The sequence below is a fragment of the Mustela erminea genome, chromosome 13 (genome assembly GCF_009829155.1).
Source record: "Mustela erminea isolate mMusErm1 chromosome 13, mMusErm1.Pri, whole genome shotgun sequence".
Taxonomy (NCBI): domain Eukaryota; kingdom Metazoa; phylum Chordata; class Mammalia; order Carnivora; family Mustelidae; genus Mustela; species Mustela erminea.
Window position 1 is genome coordinate 40,343,763 of NC_045626.1, and position 16,630 is coordinate 40,360,392.

Consider the following 16,630-nt stretch of genomic DNA (forward strand, 5'->3'; position numbering starts at 1 on the left):
AGCTGTTGGATGGCCTAAGCTATATTTTGGTCATAGAGTCAGTCAAAGTCATAAGCACATACTAATGGGTCAAATGAGGGAGGGGGATGTGAAGGAAGGGATGAAATCAAGGAGTACTTAGCTTCTGTCTTCAGCAATGGATTGTTGGGGTCATGTTTATTGGGGGTATTGGGGAGTACAAGTGTGTTTAATAATTTTGAACATTGTAAAAGGGGCTTCGATGATGTCTCGTAGAGACAGTGTAGAGTGTTAAGAGCAGAGGACATGGAACCAAACTTTAGGGGGAACATCGCCATTTAATAGTTGGGTAGATGGGAAAGAAACAAAATAAGAGAGAACATGGCCAATAAGCTGTATCTTGAAAGGATGGTATAAAAGCCAAGAAAGAAAAGTGTTGAAGTGAATGGAGAATAGTTACCTTTTTCAGATTCTTCCCAGAGGTTAAGAAAGATGAGGACAGAACAGTAGACCTTGTGTTTGGCCATCTGTAGGTCTTAGACAAATTTGACAAGGGCCACTCTGGTGGATGGATAGGATGGGGTTGAAGTTTGATAGGACATGAGAAAGTAAAGAAGGCACATATATATGAGTCTTAAGAAGGTTGGTGAGACGGGGTGCCTGGGTGGCTCAGTGGGTTGAGCCTCTGCCTTCGACTCAGGTCGTGATCACAGGGTCCTGGGATTGAGCCCCGCATTGGGCTCTATCCTCAGCGGGGGACTGCTTCCCCACTTCTTTCTCTGCCTGCCTCTCTGTCTACTTGTGATCTCTGTCTGTCAAATGAATGGGTAAAATCTTTAAAAAAAAAAAAAAAAGGTTGGTGAGACAAAAATATGAGGAAGTAGCTCCAGGAAGGGATGCTGTTGAACAGGCTCTGAAAGAGAGCGAGAGATGGTTTCAAAAAAGGACTACTAGGGAAGGAGCATAGTCATTGAGCAGAAATGGGGGATTGTCTTTTTATATAAATAGGACACTAGCTCCACTGTAATAAGATGGAGGGAGAGAGTGCAAGTACAGGTGAATGTCTCGTGAACAGTAAGAGTAGGTCATCAACTAAGAATGAGGAGGAAAGAAGAGGTGTGGGAGTTTTGATGACAGAGAAGGTATTGAATAGTGAGCTAGTATAATGAGTTGAGAGGTCTATCAGAGTAGGTTGGATTGTGGGGAACCATGTTATATTAATCTGAGATTTGAGACTGAGTATTCAAAATGAAAAAAAAAAAAAGTCAATTCTGTTGAAGCACTTCTTTAACTGTTTGTGGGAGGACAGAGATGGAATGTGAAAGATTTGGGATGTGAAAGGGAGGAGCGGGGCAAGGAGTTCAAAGGCATTCACCAAAAGGCAGCATATTTGAACTCAAGAAGCTTGATTAGACACGGAGGAAAGTGGGGTGGCAGATAGTGGAAAGTGAGAGGAGTCAAAACAAGGAAGCACCGATGAAGTGGAGGAACGGTGCCATCAGAATGCAGGAGCCAGTGAGCAGGAAGGAGAAGGGGGAGGAGGAAGTGCTCAGAGGCTGGGAAGACTGACACAGGGATCCAGAAACTGCCGTGCTGGGTTGGGACGGGGAGAATGGAGGTCTGAGAATTCAGAATTCCAGGTGTCAGCTGCCTCCTCTGTGGGGTCACTTGAGTTCTTGTGAATACTCTCTGGAGTTGGAGAGGTCACAGTGGACTCTGGGCCAGACTATGAGTCTTCAGTAAAAGTGAGAACCTTGTTGAGAGGTCAGGGAAAGACGCAAGCAGTAGAGAGGGGACAGGCGGTTCAGACAAGTCTGGAAAGGGTAAGGTTTTGGGTAAGAGGAAGGTGATCATGTTCTGAAAGTAGCACTGGAGAGCAAAAAGGAGATGTACCCCAGGAAAGATGAAAGGGCATAATTTGAAAAGAAAATCTATTTTAAAAGAATTACAATGCTAGTGTAAAGTTGCTTAAGTATCCAACAACAGATGTTTAAAATGCCAGCTATTTGTCAGTTATGTATTTGTGCGAGGCTGCTCAAGCCTGTGCAGACACTGCTGGGAAGCCCTCTGGAGAGAAGGCACCCCAGGAAGCTGAAAAAAGAAAAAAAAAAAACTAGACAATGGAAAATGAAAATAAGTTTTAACAATGTGAAAATAAAATAACAATGTGAAAATAACAACGTGAAAATAAAAATATGAAAATAAAATAAATCATCTGGACTGAAAATAGTCATTAGATTTGCTGACCTCTAAGTATTCCTTACAGTCTAAACCTCCCCACCTTTACCATTCAGAAAAGATGATGGAAGCATACCAATCATTTTATTGCTGTCAACATAAGCCTTTGGAAATTACAAACCAACTTAAAATAGCCAATAAAGGACCAAGCAAGGAATTAGCACCCATATAAGCCAAGAACTTTTATATTGAAACCTGAAAGAAAGCACCTTGTTTTAAACATCACCAAAGATGAATATTAGAGTTTAAAAATACTTGTAAAATAGCAAAAGAAAAATAAGTTAGACTAGGTACCGCTTGATGATAAAGTGTTCAGTAATTCAGATATAACTAAATGGAAGGAATACAGACAGTTAAACAATAGGATATTTTTTGTTTTAAAATTCTTTGATGGTTAATAAGTTGATCCATTCATGCTTTTGTCCTAGCATAAATTGAACAATCGAGAACTAGGAGGCAGATTCTGTTTCATGGAGACTAGTAATCTGTGTGGACTGGTGTATTGCAGTGCCAAGGGAAGTAAGTCTTAAAAATACCAGAAATCCTACAAAAGTTTGGGGTTTATTAAATAGGCATGGGAAAATGTGGCAAATACTTTTAGAAGTTTTGGGTTTTGAATGTCTTTCCTAAATTGGCTATTTTAGCCAATGATTAAAAACCTTTTAGTTCCTACTCTAGCTAAAGGGTATCGTATGTGTTATACACTGGTTGACCTTCAGATGTTGGTATAAATTCAGAAATGAGTTGTGTATATAACTAAAAACATCCAGTTAGAGTGAATATGTAATGTTTGAAGGTATATAATTAAAATTCTGTCAGGAAATTACATTGAATGGAGATTACAAGGCTAAAAACTATATGCCAATAGAGAAGAGATGTCCAGATGAAGGCCTACGTATATCCCTAGATAGATAATTTTTCTGTAAATTTTTCATGCACATACAGTTACATCAGGCGATATACATCAAGGCTAATAAAATGTAGCAGATGTATCTGGAATTCAATGTCAAAATTAAGCTCAAGATGGTATTTTGGTTAATATTAAATTATAAAGAATTTATGATACACTAATTTTTGACCCTAAGGGCCATCTCTTTAGAAAGTCAGATGTTTTATAAATACCCTTTTCTTTTCAAACTATATACACATAATATTTAAATTACTATTTCTTCCTTCTCCCTTTTACTAAGAGCATGTTGATCTGAGATACAGCTTGCAATATAGATTTGAATTATAACTATTTTCTTATAAAATAATTTCTGTATCTTAGATCTGTAGAATGACCTAAGGTCTATGGGTTGCAGTAAAGGATCTACAGTGAAGAATTGATTTCTGCCCAAAGGTTGTTTATTGAAAAAATGACATGTCTTTAAATGATTGTTAGAATTGTATCTTAAAAAGATAATTTTAAAATTTAAGAATAAAGGTTAGAATATCAGTGTGTAATCCTGACAAAAAATTTATTTGAAAGTATCTTCCTAGAAGGATTGGCAACTAGTACTGTCACTTTTTATATCTTCCATGGTTTTTTACTAATGGATCTTAATAATAATAGTTATTAAAGATGGTAAATCTGGCATTTTTTAGACAACCTAAAAAACTTTTTTGGAAGATATCAGGAGTCTTTAAAGAATACTTCTGATGATAAATCAAAGTGGCACATAAGCTACTTATCGTCAGATACCATCCCATTAATTAATTAACCAATAATTATTTTTATTCCTTCAAACTCTTGAGCCCAGCATACTCAAGTATATTTCAATAAATACCTTTTGACTTTATTTCTGGAAAGATTATCCATCATTAATGGAATCCCCCTCCCCAAATGGGAGAGAAAGAAATAAAAGAAAGAGTTCCTCTGAATGACTTTATTTATACCTCTACATTTTGGCATGCTACAGACTATCAAAATTTCACATGGTCTACAGACATAAAATAAGATGTATATTGTGGCTTTGAAAATATTGACGTCATCTGCTATAATATAGAGCAAAATAGCTCTAATAAATTAGTTCACTCCCTGGCCCCCTTTGATAAGTGTTGGAAGTTGAAAGACTATTCTTTGATCTTGTAACACCCTGGGAAACTTGAGTAATTGGCAGGGAATAATCCTTGAAAGATTTTGTCATATCCAGTTTCACTTTCATGAGCTAATATTAACGCTGAATTTAGAAAAGAGAATAAAATTCCTCTACTTTGCTAGAGTAAACTTACCCGTGTCTAAGAATGCTTTGATTCTGAGATTTTTAAAACCAGGTAATACTATATAGCAAACACATAGAAATGACATACCATAAATAATACATTATTAAATTTTGAAGGTAGAAAAATATATCATACTATATAATTTGGGAACTGTCTTATCAATTGGAGCACTTTATAAGCCAAGAGCTTATAAGCAAATCAAATCAGGAATGTAACATTTATTCTAGTGAGAAAATTTAGTTAGGGAGTGAGAGTAAGGATATGTGGTGGTCTAGCACAATTTCAATTGGGTCAACACAATATCATCAACACTGTTGAAAGTTTTTAGTTGACCCCTTTAAAATAGTAGCAGAACATTGTCTAGAAAAGTACTAAACTCAATTAAAACTAATAATGTGGTATTACATTACAGAATAATTCTAACTTTTCACATTAAACATTTTACATGTTCTAGAAACTTTTTTTTAGATCCCCTTAAGAAAAAATTCCCCCAAAGCTTAGCCATACTGCAGGCTTTTTTTCACAGCTCAACTTAAGTAAATTATTTTAACTTAAGAGATGTATAATAAAGAGCTGGATATAAATGAGTAACATTTAGTGAATACACATCTGAAATACAATGTGATTTCCATCTGCTTCTTTGGAAGGTAATTTACCATTAGGGATGACAACCATGTCAGGTGTTACTTGCTTCAGTCAGAGAAGTACACCTGGCAAATTCATACTATTAGGTCACAGCCACAGTGATAATGGGAAAAATAAGTGTGATATCCTGCAACCTCATCAGTATGCAATATTCATAAATACTGCATCTATTACTAAACACAAGCTAGAATCAGAAAACTCCCTGACTCCATGGGAATTTTAGCTGAAACCCCTTCTCAAGATCTGGGATCAGACATTGTCAATGTCCCCCAAATGAATCTCACCCTATTACCATTCTCTTTTGGAAGTTTCCTCCCAGGAAACATTTCCTAATTTAAGGTTTATTTACTCTGGTACAATTATTAGGGTAGGAGTGCTTGGTGGCTTGTGAGCTTGTGAGCTGTGTAGTCAGATTTGTTTTCTTTAATTGTTAATCATGGTCTGAGTATATGGTTGGATTTTTATTTCTATTATCTGTGAAATTGACCAGGTGCTTGGCACACATTTCGAATTCTTCCTGAATACGTGAGCTCATATTACATATTTAGTCCTTTTTGAATATTGCTTGAGCTACATGGCAATCAAAATAGGGCAAGGAGAATTGTGCCAATAGCCATCTCAAGGCCATTTGTTTTGCATGACTGAGTTTAATTTATTCCATGTGCTGGAGATACAGGACCGGCCACACAGAAGATCCTATCACTGTACCGGCACAGGAAAGACCCTGTCTCAAGTTTTAGTTCATTGTCGTGATTCCATTAGTATTAATGTAAGAAAAAGATTTACAAATGCTAGGGAGAGCTCTTGCCCAACAGCACTGTTTACATATTTTCTCATTGTGGTTTCCCACCTCACTCCACAGTTACGTAGCACCTAGTTGTGCATCATAAATCACAATGTAAGGTTTTTTGTGGTGGGAGTTGAAGCTGAATCACCACAGCTGAGAACAAGTGTGCTGGGATCCTGGCTACTTCGTATATTGTACCGTACTGTACTTCGTGATTCGACTTCGGGCAGTACTAGGGGAGGCAGATCCAAGGGTCTGGCTAAAGTGATGGTCAGAGGAGCTCCTCATGTGGCCAATGGTGGCTGTGCCCCCCATGCTGCTACTCAGGCCCCCACCTCCTCCCAGGCTGCTCAACCCAATGCCACCACCACTTCCTCCAGCTACACTGCCAACCAGGCCACTGCCTCCAGTCATCCCAGCTGGGCCACTAATTCCACTTATGCCAGAGCCAGAAACAACCCTCTCTGTCACAATCACATTTTGGGCATTTGATAACTCAGGGTGTATACTTAGATTGCCCATCATGCCAGAAGCTGGTCGGATTACTCTTTCTGTCACTACCACATTTGATGACTCTCTAGGATCAGGCATGGTCAAAGAGGTGGGTAGACTTGAACTTGGTGCTATTACCCTTTCTGTCACTATAATGTTTGACCCATCTCTCAAGTCAGGCATCTCCAACATTCCATGCAAATCAGTGCCAGAGATTGGGCCGACCACCCTCTCGGTCACCACTACATTTGATGCATGTCGATTATCATGAATATGGACAGAGGGCTTCAGAGTGCCAGAGGTGGTGTAAGACTCGGTCACAGTAACATTACCATAGCCCAGAGGATCAGGAATGGGCATAGGATGCTGTACACCAGGTCCAGAGGGGTAGGTACTCTCAGAAATGACTGTGGTGGCGCCAAAATGTGGGGAGATGGGTGGATGTCCACCAGTGATGGGGTCTGTTCCCTGCTGAGGGCAGATCGGTTCAGTGCCTTCAGGTGGCCAAGAAGGATCAGGGTCTGGATATGGTTCAACTTCTTTTCCTAGGCTGATATCTGCCAACTTCTTAAATTTAGGCCCCAGTGTATCCAAAAAGCTGTCATCCAAGTCTTCTCCAATGAAGCTACAACAACCCACAGAGCCAGCAGGGGAACCTACACCTTCAATGTCATATATGAGCAAACAGTCATTGGATGGGCGTCCTTCATCTTCATCTGCATAAGCATATGCTTTCTGGATGAATAGAGGAAAGAGAAAAATGAGATTATGGATACATATTTAACAATAATAGAAGTCTTGATCATTCTTTTTTCTTCTGGGACATTACCAAAGAGGGACCTAGAAGACAAAATTCTGACCTCTCCTAGAGATGCATTAAAAATCATTATATAATTTCCCGAAAGAATTGGGTTAGAAATTATTTTAACTGTAAGCCTGTCAATACATTTTGATTTTTAAAATTTATTTAAATGGACTTTCCTCTCACAGTGCACTTTGGATACAAAAGCACATGCAAAAAATCACATGAATTATTTTATAACCATGTTAGGAGGTACTTAAAAGTACTGTGCAGGAAGTATACCAAATTGTGGGGGGTTTTCTTTTCTTTTTCTTCTTCTTTTTTGTTTGTTTGTTTGTATAAAAAAGGTAGCTCTTAGTTGATTTGGGTTCATTTGGGATTGCACTTTCCTTCCTCCAATGAAGTGAATGTGGTGGCTCTATGAAGATTTATTTCAGTGTAACTTTTTCAGTAAAAAAGAACATTTGAATTTGGGTCTATGCCATTTTGGGGTTCAGAATGGAAAGTTTTTTTTTTTTTTTAAAGATTTTATTTATTTATTTGACAGACAGAGATCACAAGGAGGCAGAGAGACAGGCAGAGAGAGAGGAGGAAGCAGGATCCCTGCTGAGCAGAGAGCCCGATGCGGGGCTCGATCCAGGACCCTGGGATCATGACCTGAGCCGAAGGCAGAGGCTTTAACCCACTGAGCCACCCACGCGTCCCCAGAACGGAAAGTTTTTAAAAATAGGACCTCCTTCTCAAAAAAAAAAAGAAAAAAAGAAGAAGAAGAAGAAGAGGAAGGGTACCTGGGTGGCTCCGATGGTTAACCGTCTGCTTTCAGCTCAGGTCATGATTCTGGGGTCCTGGGATCAATCCCACCTGGGGCTCCCTGCTCAATGGGGAGCCTGCTTCTCCCTCTGCCTCTCTCTCTCTCTCATGAATAAGCAAATAAAATCTTTTTTAAAAAATAAAATAAATAAAAATAGGCTCTCTTTCAATTCAAAGTTAAAGCCCATAGACATGTGCACTTTTTTCCTTCTTTTAGGATTTTTAAAAAAAAATTATTTCGAGAGAGAGAACCACCACCAGGAGAGGTAGAGGGAGAGACAATCTTAAGTATATTGCCCACTGAGCACGGAGCCCAATGTGGGGGTCCACCTCACAACCCTGAGATGAAACCAAGAGTTGGACGCTCAACCAACTGTGCCACCGAGGTGCCCCAAACACATGCACTTTTATTTCATTTTTGTCGTTCATAATATTGGATTATAAATTTTCAGGTTAAGTATCAGAAATATCTTTATTAGCAGGCCAATTGTTCAATTTCCTTCAAAAATATTTTGGAGTCCTTACTATTTTCCGGACACTCAATTAGGAACTTGGCAATGCAGTAGTGAACAAAAGCAGACGGAGTCTCTCTCTCTCTCATATGGCTTACCTTTTAGTAGGAGGAGACAGGCAATACATAAACATAAGTGTCAGGAGGTGGTAAGCTCAGAGTGAAGGGATAGAGTGGCCACCGGCAGCCTCTCATAAAGTGATGTTTGATCAGAATCAGAAGTTAGAATAAAGCATCAGGGTGAGGAAAGTACATAGAGTGTACCGGGCAGAAGGAATCATAGATGCAAAAGTTTTGAGGCAGAACTGTACATTCATTTGTAGGGACATGAATGGAAAGCATCCCTGTGGATATAGCAACAGATTTCTTATTATTATCTACTACTATTTGAAAGGCTTTTATCACTGTTTAATTTCAAGATATCAGCCATCCTCTAAAGCAATAGAAGAGTTAAAGAAGGTATTTTAGGCCAGGATGTAGAAGGATGCAGATCTATTAGAAACCGTTTCAGAGATGGGAAATCTCTGAAGGCTTAAGTACCATCTGGTGTGTAGCCACAGGCAATTTTGTCTCTACCTGAGGATGGCAAAATTAATTTTGCTGGTTCTTAGAATATTCTGGAAGTGTGCTATGGTTCTTGAACCCACACTTACGGAGTGTTTACTATGTGCCTGGAACTGAGCTAGGTACTGGCAACATGATATAGAGAACATATGGACAAGGCAATAAAAACCATGGTAGACATATAAACATATTTTAGCAATGATAGGTTCTATAAAGTTTATACACAGAGCACTATAGAAATACAGATGAGGACACATCAATTCTATTTTGGATGTGAGGGTTATCAGTAAAATGTTCAGAGAAGCAGTGATAGTTGAATTGGGTCTTTAAAGATGAATAGAAGTTTGTGATAGAGATGATGGATAAAAGCATCCTGGGAGGGCACAGCAAAGGCAAAGGCATGGTGTGGATGAGGCAAAGACACGTGGTATGTAGGGTTGGTGGTAAGGAGTAATTGGAAATGAGGGAAGGGATCATTTTATGAATAATCTTAATTGTCATATTATGGAGTTAGGACTTCATTGCCTTAGACAAATAGAGCTGGGAGTCATTGGCTATTTTTAAGTAGAGGAGTAAAGTGATCAGTTCAGAATTACAGAAATGTTATCCAGCAGCAGTATGACCGTCAGGCATAGACTAGAGGCTGGGAACCTGCCAAAGCCCTGTTGAAAAATAGTGGCAGCCTGGAGTGGAGCTTGAGACACAGAATGGAGAGGAAGCCATGGCACTTGAGACCTTACCTGACAGAAGTAGCTTTCCATGAAGTTCATATTCAGACCTCCTTCTCTACATTCTCTCATAGAATTTCTTCTTAATGTTCCAGAATATTCTTGACATATCTCAGGTACTCCTGAAGTTTTAACTCCTTCTGTTAGTTCAAATCCTGTTGTTCTTTCTCCTCCTCCCAGATCTTGCATTTCTCTGCCACCATACTCATTTGTGTAAACCCCTAGAAGTGTTGATAAAATTAAGTACACTTTCTATATAGCATATTGTAGACCCAAAATAAATAACTTTCTATAATGTACGGTTTCATCATTGAGGTAAAACAAAGGTGATACATACAATATGGAGTTCAAAATAATATTAGTAATCAGTTTGTTCATTTGTTAGTTGTTTGATGTTAATTATTTATTGCTAATTATGTGTCATGCTGGAAGAGCGGGGCTGCATAGAGGTTATAAAAACCTATGCTTTAGTGAGTTTGATTTCAAATTGAGGGAGTTTTGGGGGGGGATACCCAAATTCTAAACATTAAATAGTATAAGAATATCCCAAATATATTGGAAGCACAGCGCTTCCAGAGGAAGACCTGAGAACCACTGGCTTTCAGAGAAGCCATGGCTGTGGTGATAGGAAAGGTTGGCACCAAGACTCTTGTGTTTTCACTTGGATGTGATGGGTGACTAGAAGCTCGTTACCATATTCAAGGGAGGTTAGACAAAATGATGGTTCAGTCTGTGGAAGAGCCATGGATAGGGAAAGTATTGGCAGTGGGATAGGTGCCCTATGGCTTTAATATTTCAAAGATCTTGATTTTGGGGGACAATATGTTTTTCATCCTTTTATGACTCTGGTGTGTCTCATTGTGCTTTCTTCCAGATTTGTGTAAAGTCTAGTAGATGTATTGAGGGCATAAATGCAGAAGTAAATTCTGATGGATCTGATGATTTGACAAGTCTTGAGAACAGATTGGATGTCAAGAATAGGGAGATAGAAGAGTCAACCAGGGCTGCTGCTCTTGTGGTGAGAGGATGTTGATGTCATTAACACAAATGGAAACATCAAGAAGAGAAATAGGTTTAGAGACCAGTGTGTCTAGTAGTTTGAGTAAGATGCAGTCCTATAAACATTCCTATGCCTCTCCTATTCTAAAGAGTTCAAAATAGAAATGGTAACAAATTTGAAGAAGACTGGGAGAAAAAGAAGAAAATGACTAACTTTGATTACTCTAAGAAAAAGCAAAACAGTACAACTGTTTTCAAAGATACAAAAAGTTTAAAAGAAAAAAAAATTTTATTAGTATGGTAGTTATCCCCTTGCTGTGAAATTCAAATTGTTCCCTTTTTTCTGCCTGCAAACTGTTCTAGACCCCTGTTTCTTGTTGGTTTGTTTGTTTGTTTTAAGCTTTTATGTATTTATTATTATTATTATTATTATTATTATTATTAGACACAGAGCAAAAGAGAGAGACAGCAAGAGCAGGAACACAAGCAGGAGAAGGAGAGGGAGAAGCAGACTTCCCATTGAGCAGGGGGCCCGATGCAGGGCTCGTTCCCAGGACCCTGTGATCATTACCTGAGCCAAAGGCAGACACTTAATGACTGAGCCACCCAGCCGTCTCTAGCCCCTGTTTTTTTGTTTTGTTTTGTTTTGTTTTGTTTTTTATTTTTTTTTTTCTAGCCCCTGTTTTAAGGCGTATTGTCATTAGAGTCTTGGTTAACCATGTGCAAGGAGAAACTCTACCCCCTGCACCTGGCCTCAGCTGACAACCTGGAAAGATTCTGATAGTGTTTCATTCACTTACTTCCAGTTTAAGGAACGGGACAAAATTTTTCAGATCAGCTTTCTGCTCATGCTGAGAATGGATGCAGTTTTGTTTTTTGTTTGTTTGTTTGTTTTGTCATGATAGCAGCTCAAGTCGGAGTGGGTTTGTATGCAGATAATTTTTTTTTAATGGATACAGTTCAGTAATAGAAATATTTTTATCTTCCTTGTGATTTTCTTAATAACAATTTCTTTTCTCCAACTTACTTTATTGTAAGAGTACGGTATATTTTACATATATATATGTATATATATATATGTATATATATATATATATATGACATACAAATTGTGTACTAACCAACTGTTTATGTTAACAGTAAGTCATCTAGTAGTTAAGTAGTAGTTAAGTTTTGGGAGAGCCAAAAATTAATACTTGTATTTTTGACTGATGGAAATCAGCATCCCTAACACCTGTGCTATTGAAGGGCCAATGGTATTTTTTTTTTCTGATAAATAATGTTTTCTCTATTAGACAGAAAATGTGGACCAGAATTGACTTGTGGTTCTTCTCTCCTACTTATAGAGTCCTGATACAGTCATCTCCTAAGTACTCTCTGATGATTGAGGAAGATTTTAAAAATTCAACATATAAGAATAGTAATTCCTGGAGATTTTTCCGTTACCATTTGATCTGCAAATCAGTCATTTAAAAATGAATGAAAGAAACTGTTAAAGACAAGATAATTGAGAAATAGAAAGGTATGCAGGGTTAGAGCAGAATTCCTTCCTCGTCATTTGAGCTGTTAAAATTAAGAAGACAAAACAAAACCTTCTTACCTGAAGTGTCAATGCATTCAATTAGATTTACCCCAGGAGGTGAGATGGGTGGTACACACACAGTGTCCTAAAAGACAAGAAACACGTCCCCATTTGTAATGGCTCTTTTCTGTCTATCCTTTTACATTGGGTTTCTTCGCAAAATAGACTCAGATTCTAAAAGAATACTATTTACAAAAGTTCTGAAATCCATTTAAAACTTGCACTTCATTTGAGAAAGCCTTTTCTGATGACTTCCATCTAATTTGGGTGTACGTTTGACTTCTCCTCTTCATTTTCCCACCAGCTATCCCAGAACGAAGAACAGCATAGACTGTGAGGGGTGACCACCATCTGGTTCATGTGCACGAGAATGAGTTTTGGGGACTACCAAAGGCCATTTCTTACAAGTTAGCACTTACAGGAGGCAACTGTGGGCCTTCTACTGCCCATGTGTGAAGTGCTCCTTCTGAACATTCGGGGACAGGTTCAAAGCCAGCTCCCCCGCCAGGGGCACCTCCACATTCACAGCACATCAACAAAAATGGGACCACTGTTGGTGAAAAGAAAGGAATACTGGAATTAGCAGTGGAACCACATTAAAATAAAACAACTTTCTCTTTTATGATTACTTTTGAAACCCTAATACCATTGCATTTGACTTCAAAATTCTTATGAAAGTTTCAGAAAACAAATTGAACAATGGTCAGATACCAAAATCAATATGAGCTTCAGTATACTAGACTGCAATCCATTTTGATTTGTTATATAGTATTCAAATGACAAGTAGTATTATGTCATTAAAACAGATGAGTCTTTTCACTGTCATTTCTCTGAAAAATATTAAAGGAGACAGGAGAGCTGCTGAGGACAGGCCATATGTTTGAGTCTTTGTGTTCCATCCTCCATGGCTTTCCTTTTGTTCCTTTCAGACATGCCTATCTTTTTAATTTTCACAGTAAATAAAATCTTACTCATGCCTCAGGTAATTATTCCCTCTATTATTTTCCTCTACATGGATTTTTTTTTCTTGAAATTACTCCTGCACCAATGGAAATCATTATATTGGTTAACCATGTCTTTCTGTTAATCAGTTGGGTTTCCTTATTCACCTAAATACATGTCTAGCCCAGAGCCTTTATATAATACAATCTTGGTAAATTATTTGGAATGAATGGATGGATGAAGGAAAGTATGTGTAAGTAGAAGATGTGACGAAGGAAGAAAAGAAACAAGAAGGAGGTGAGGTAGAGAAGAAGGAACATAGTAAGGATAGTAATAAGGAAAGGATGGTAAGAGATGAAAGAAAGGAATGAAAGAATCCTGTGCATTTTGCTTTCTTGAAGATTCGCTAGTCTTAGAGAAATCTTTGAATGTAGAGGTGTTTGACCCAAATATGTAATTTTTCAATTTTTTATTAACTACGCTACTCAAAGGCAATCAACAATATAAAAGAACAAGCTCAAAGTCAAAGTTATGTATTACTTGCCATAGAGAGAGTCAACTCCTGGGTAATTAAGTTACTTTTATAAAGTACTTAATTCTCAAGTTTTTAAATGTTGGTTAATACTTAATATGGCTAACAAAATGAAATTAGAGTATGATCTCTTCTCATGTATTTTATGTTACATTCTGCAAGTTTGCTTTCTCTGTGTAGCCGCTTCTGATTGTTTGGATCCTCTCTGACTGTCTTCTTCACTCAAATAGCAATCCGAGCCTGCCTGTTAGGGCACTTTCCCATGGCACTGATATTGACTGCAAAGAAGTTTTTATCCTCCACTGCACTGTAAGTGGTCAAGAAGCTTGATTTTTTTGTCTTGCAGACTCAACAGTAAACAAGCATCTCTTGATAAGGGCACAAAATAAGATTTGGTAAAGTATATTTTATCAAAGGATCAAAAAGCTTATCTCCTCCCCATAATTTCAGGGGGAAATATGAGTAGGATTGTTGAAAGTACTTACGTCCTAGGACCAAGAATCCCATGATGAGCAGTCCAATGCCGGCAGGACCAAAATGGACATTATCTGAGAGATTTGCTCCTACACCTTCACCACCATCCATTGCCTGGGTCCCAGTGCCATATTCAGTGGAAGTTTGGTCACCTGTTTCAGTACTGGTTTCACCGCCTCCTTCCATATTTTCAGTGCTACTTCCACCAGTACTCCCACTGCCTCCACTAGTACCCTCACTGCCTCCACTAGTACCCTCACTGCCTCCACTAGTACCCTCACTGCCTCCACTAGTTCCGGAATTGGTACCACTATTAATATCCTTTCCATTTCCAGCCCAGCCAGAACCTTGAAGGTCAATATTAATGGTTCCAGTACAAGTTCTTTGAAGATTATCTGCAACAAGATTCAAAAGGGAAGAAATATTTAACGCATGCAGTGTAATACTCATTGAACAATCCAAAACCACTTTTCTTTTCTTTTTTTTTTTTTTTTTTTTTGCATCAGTAACTTATTTCAAGGTCTTTATTCTCATCAATTCAGTAACTTCCCAAATCATCCTTTGTTTGTGGTTCAGTTTTTAAATCAAACCATGATGAGGATTAGTGCTCCTGAAAGACTGTGCCATATGTTGAGAAGCATAAACAGTAAATGCCATGTCATAGATACACTGTTATTCACCTTAGATAAATAAGTCAGTCATATTCCACATACTATTTAAATGAATGGAAGCTACTTGTATTTGTATTATATATGCAGTAGTTAGTTGCTTTATTTTCTTCTAAATTACCTTGACAGGGATTCCTCCATCACATCTGCACTATCTACTTCCCATAAGATTTGAATATATGATAATCTCAGATTAGAAACTGCTCAGTGCAGAAAACCCACATTACTGAAAGTTCAGGTATGATTTTTTTTTTTTTTCTCCTTCAGAGAGAAGACTTCCAAAGTCTAGAATCTACCTGTAGAGCTATTAGGTCAGAAATGTGTCATAACTCTGAGACTCTGGCTGGACATTGGTGATTATAATTCTTAGTACAGTGTAGGAATGATACTGATGGAATATTATCCTTTTCTGTAGCCCAATTAAAACTATTTATATGTAGTTATGTCTGAAGTGGTTTTTTAAAATTCCATGATAAACCTTCCAATTTCATTGAGATACTATAAAAATGAAATAACATTGTATAAACTTGAGTACATGGTGTGTTGTTATGATATACTTATATATTGCAGTATGTTTTCCATCTAAGTGTTAACCAACATCTCCATCACCTCACATGACTACTATTTTGTTTTTTGTGATGAGAATATTTAGGATCTACTATCTTAGGAACTTTTAAAAATATAGCAACTGTACTGTCATTAATAATCATAAGGCAAGACTCTGCATTAGATCCCCAGAAATTAATCATCTTGTGACTAGAAGTTTGTAATTTTTAGCCAACATCTCCTCATCTCCCCATCCCTTTAGTGGTCAGCCTAATTTTAATTTTGTTGGTTTGCAAAAGTAATATAAGTATGCAGCTTCCAAATTGTTCACACAAAGTTGTACATCAGCTTTTCAAAGATTACATAAAGTTAAGTTAACTTTGCTTCTGGATCAATTATTTGAAATTTTCTTAAGAATATAATTTTAAAATTTCATTTATTGAGATTAATAAGAACTAACGTTGAGTACCAGCACTCTTCTAAGTGCTTTACATCTAATAACTTCTTTAATATCTTTAAATCCATAATGTCAGTGTCCCATTTTATAGAGGAAAAGGGTGAGGAATAAATGGGTTAAATGACTTCTCTAAAATCCCATAGCTACTAAGTGATGGTACAAGATACCAACCGAGTCTCACTCCAGAACTCGTGGACTTGGCACTGAGTTATACTGTCCCTTATATTATTAAAAATGTGATTCTATAATACCCAGTATGATTTTTTGTTGTTGATGAGAAAGGATTATCTTAAAATACAATTAAAACTTTAATTTCTGAGTGTATATATAATTTCCTCCAAGTTAAATTGATTTCTTACCATCTATAGATAAAATTGTTCCTTGGTATTTTCCCCCAAGCATGTTATATTGTTCCCAGGTAACTCTGTTTCTCAAAATAATTATGCCTGTTTTTGAGTCAACATCAAGTAGGTTAGCTGGATTATTTCCCATTACATATCTGTATTTGAAGAAACAATATGAATTAATGTTAGCTTTTGAAAGAGAGAGAGATTTTGATTATAAAACACGTTTCAAGTCAGTGGTTATAACCTCTGGATATCATTTTCAATTATTAGGGATTTTATTTTTTTTTTCAAGGCAAGATGGAATGATCTCTTATGCCCACTTGGATGTTACAACAATCTTTGA

The 16,630-nt window shown here is 37.5% G+C and overlaps 1 protein-coding gene across 1 annotated transcript in view; it reads right to left on the reverse strand.

Annotated features, from left to right (window-relative positions):
• Positions 1-2,261: 2,261 nt before the first annotated feature.
• DSG1 (desmoglein 1) overlaps positions 2,262-16,630 on the reverse strand; it is a 35,163-nt gene continuing 20,794 nt past the window's right edge. Inside the window, exons 10-15 of the mRNA XM_032309184.1 lie at positions 16,300-16,439; positions 14,281-14,664; positions 12,741-12,871; positions 12,340-12,406; positions 9,753-9,961; positions 2,262-7,060 (exon numbers count right to left, since the gene is read on the reverse strand). Coding sequence (XP_032165075.1) covers positions 6,014-7,060; positions 9,753-9,961; positions 12,340-12,406; positions 12,741-12,871; positions 14,281-14,664; positions 16,300-16,439 — 1,978 coding nt within the window. The 3' untranslated portion in view covers positions 2,262-6,013. The remainder of the gene's footprint in view (positions 7,061-9,752; positions 9,962-12,339; positions 12,407-12,740; positions 12,872-14,280; positions 14,665-16,299; positions 16,440-16,630) is intronic.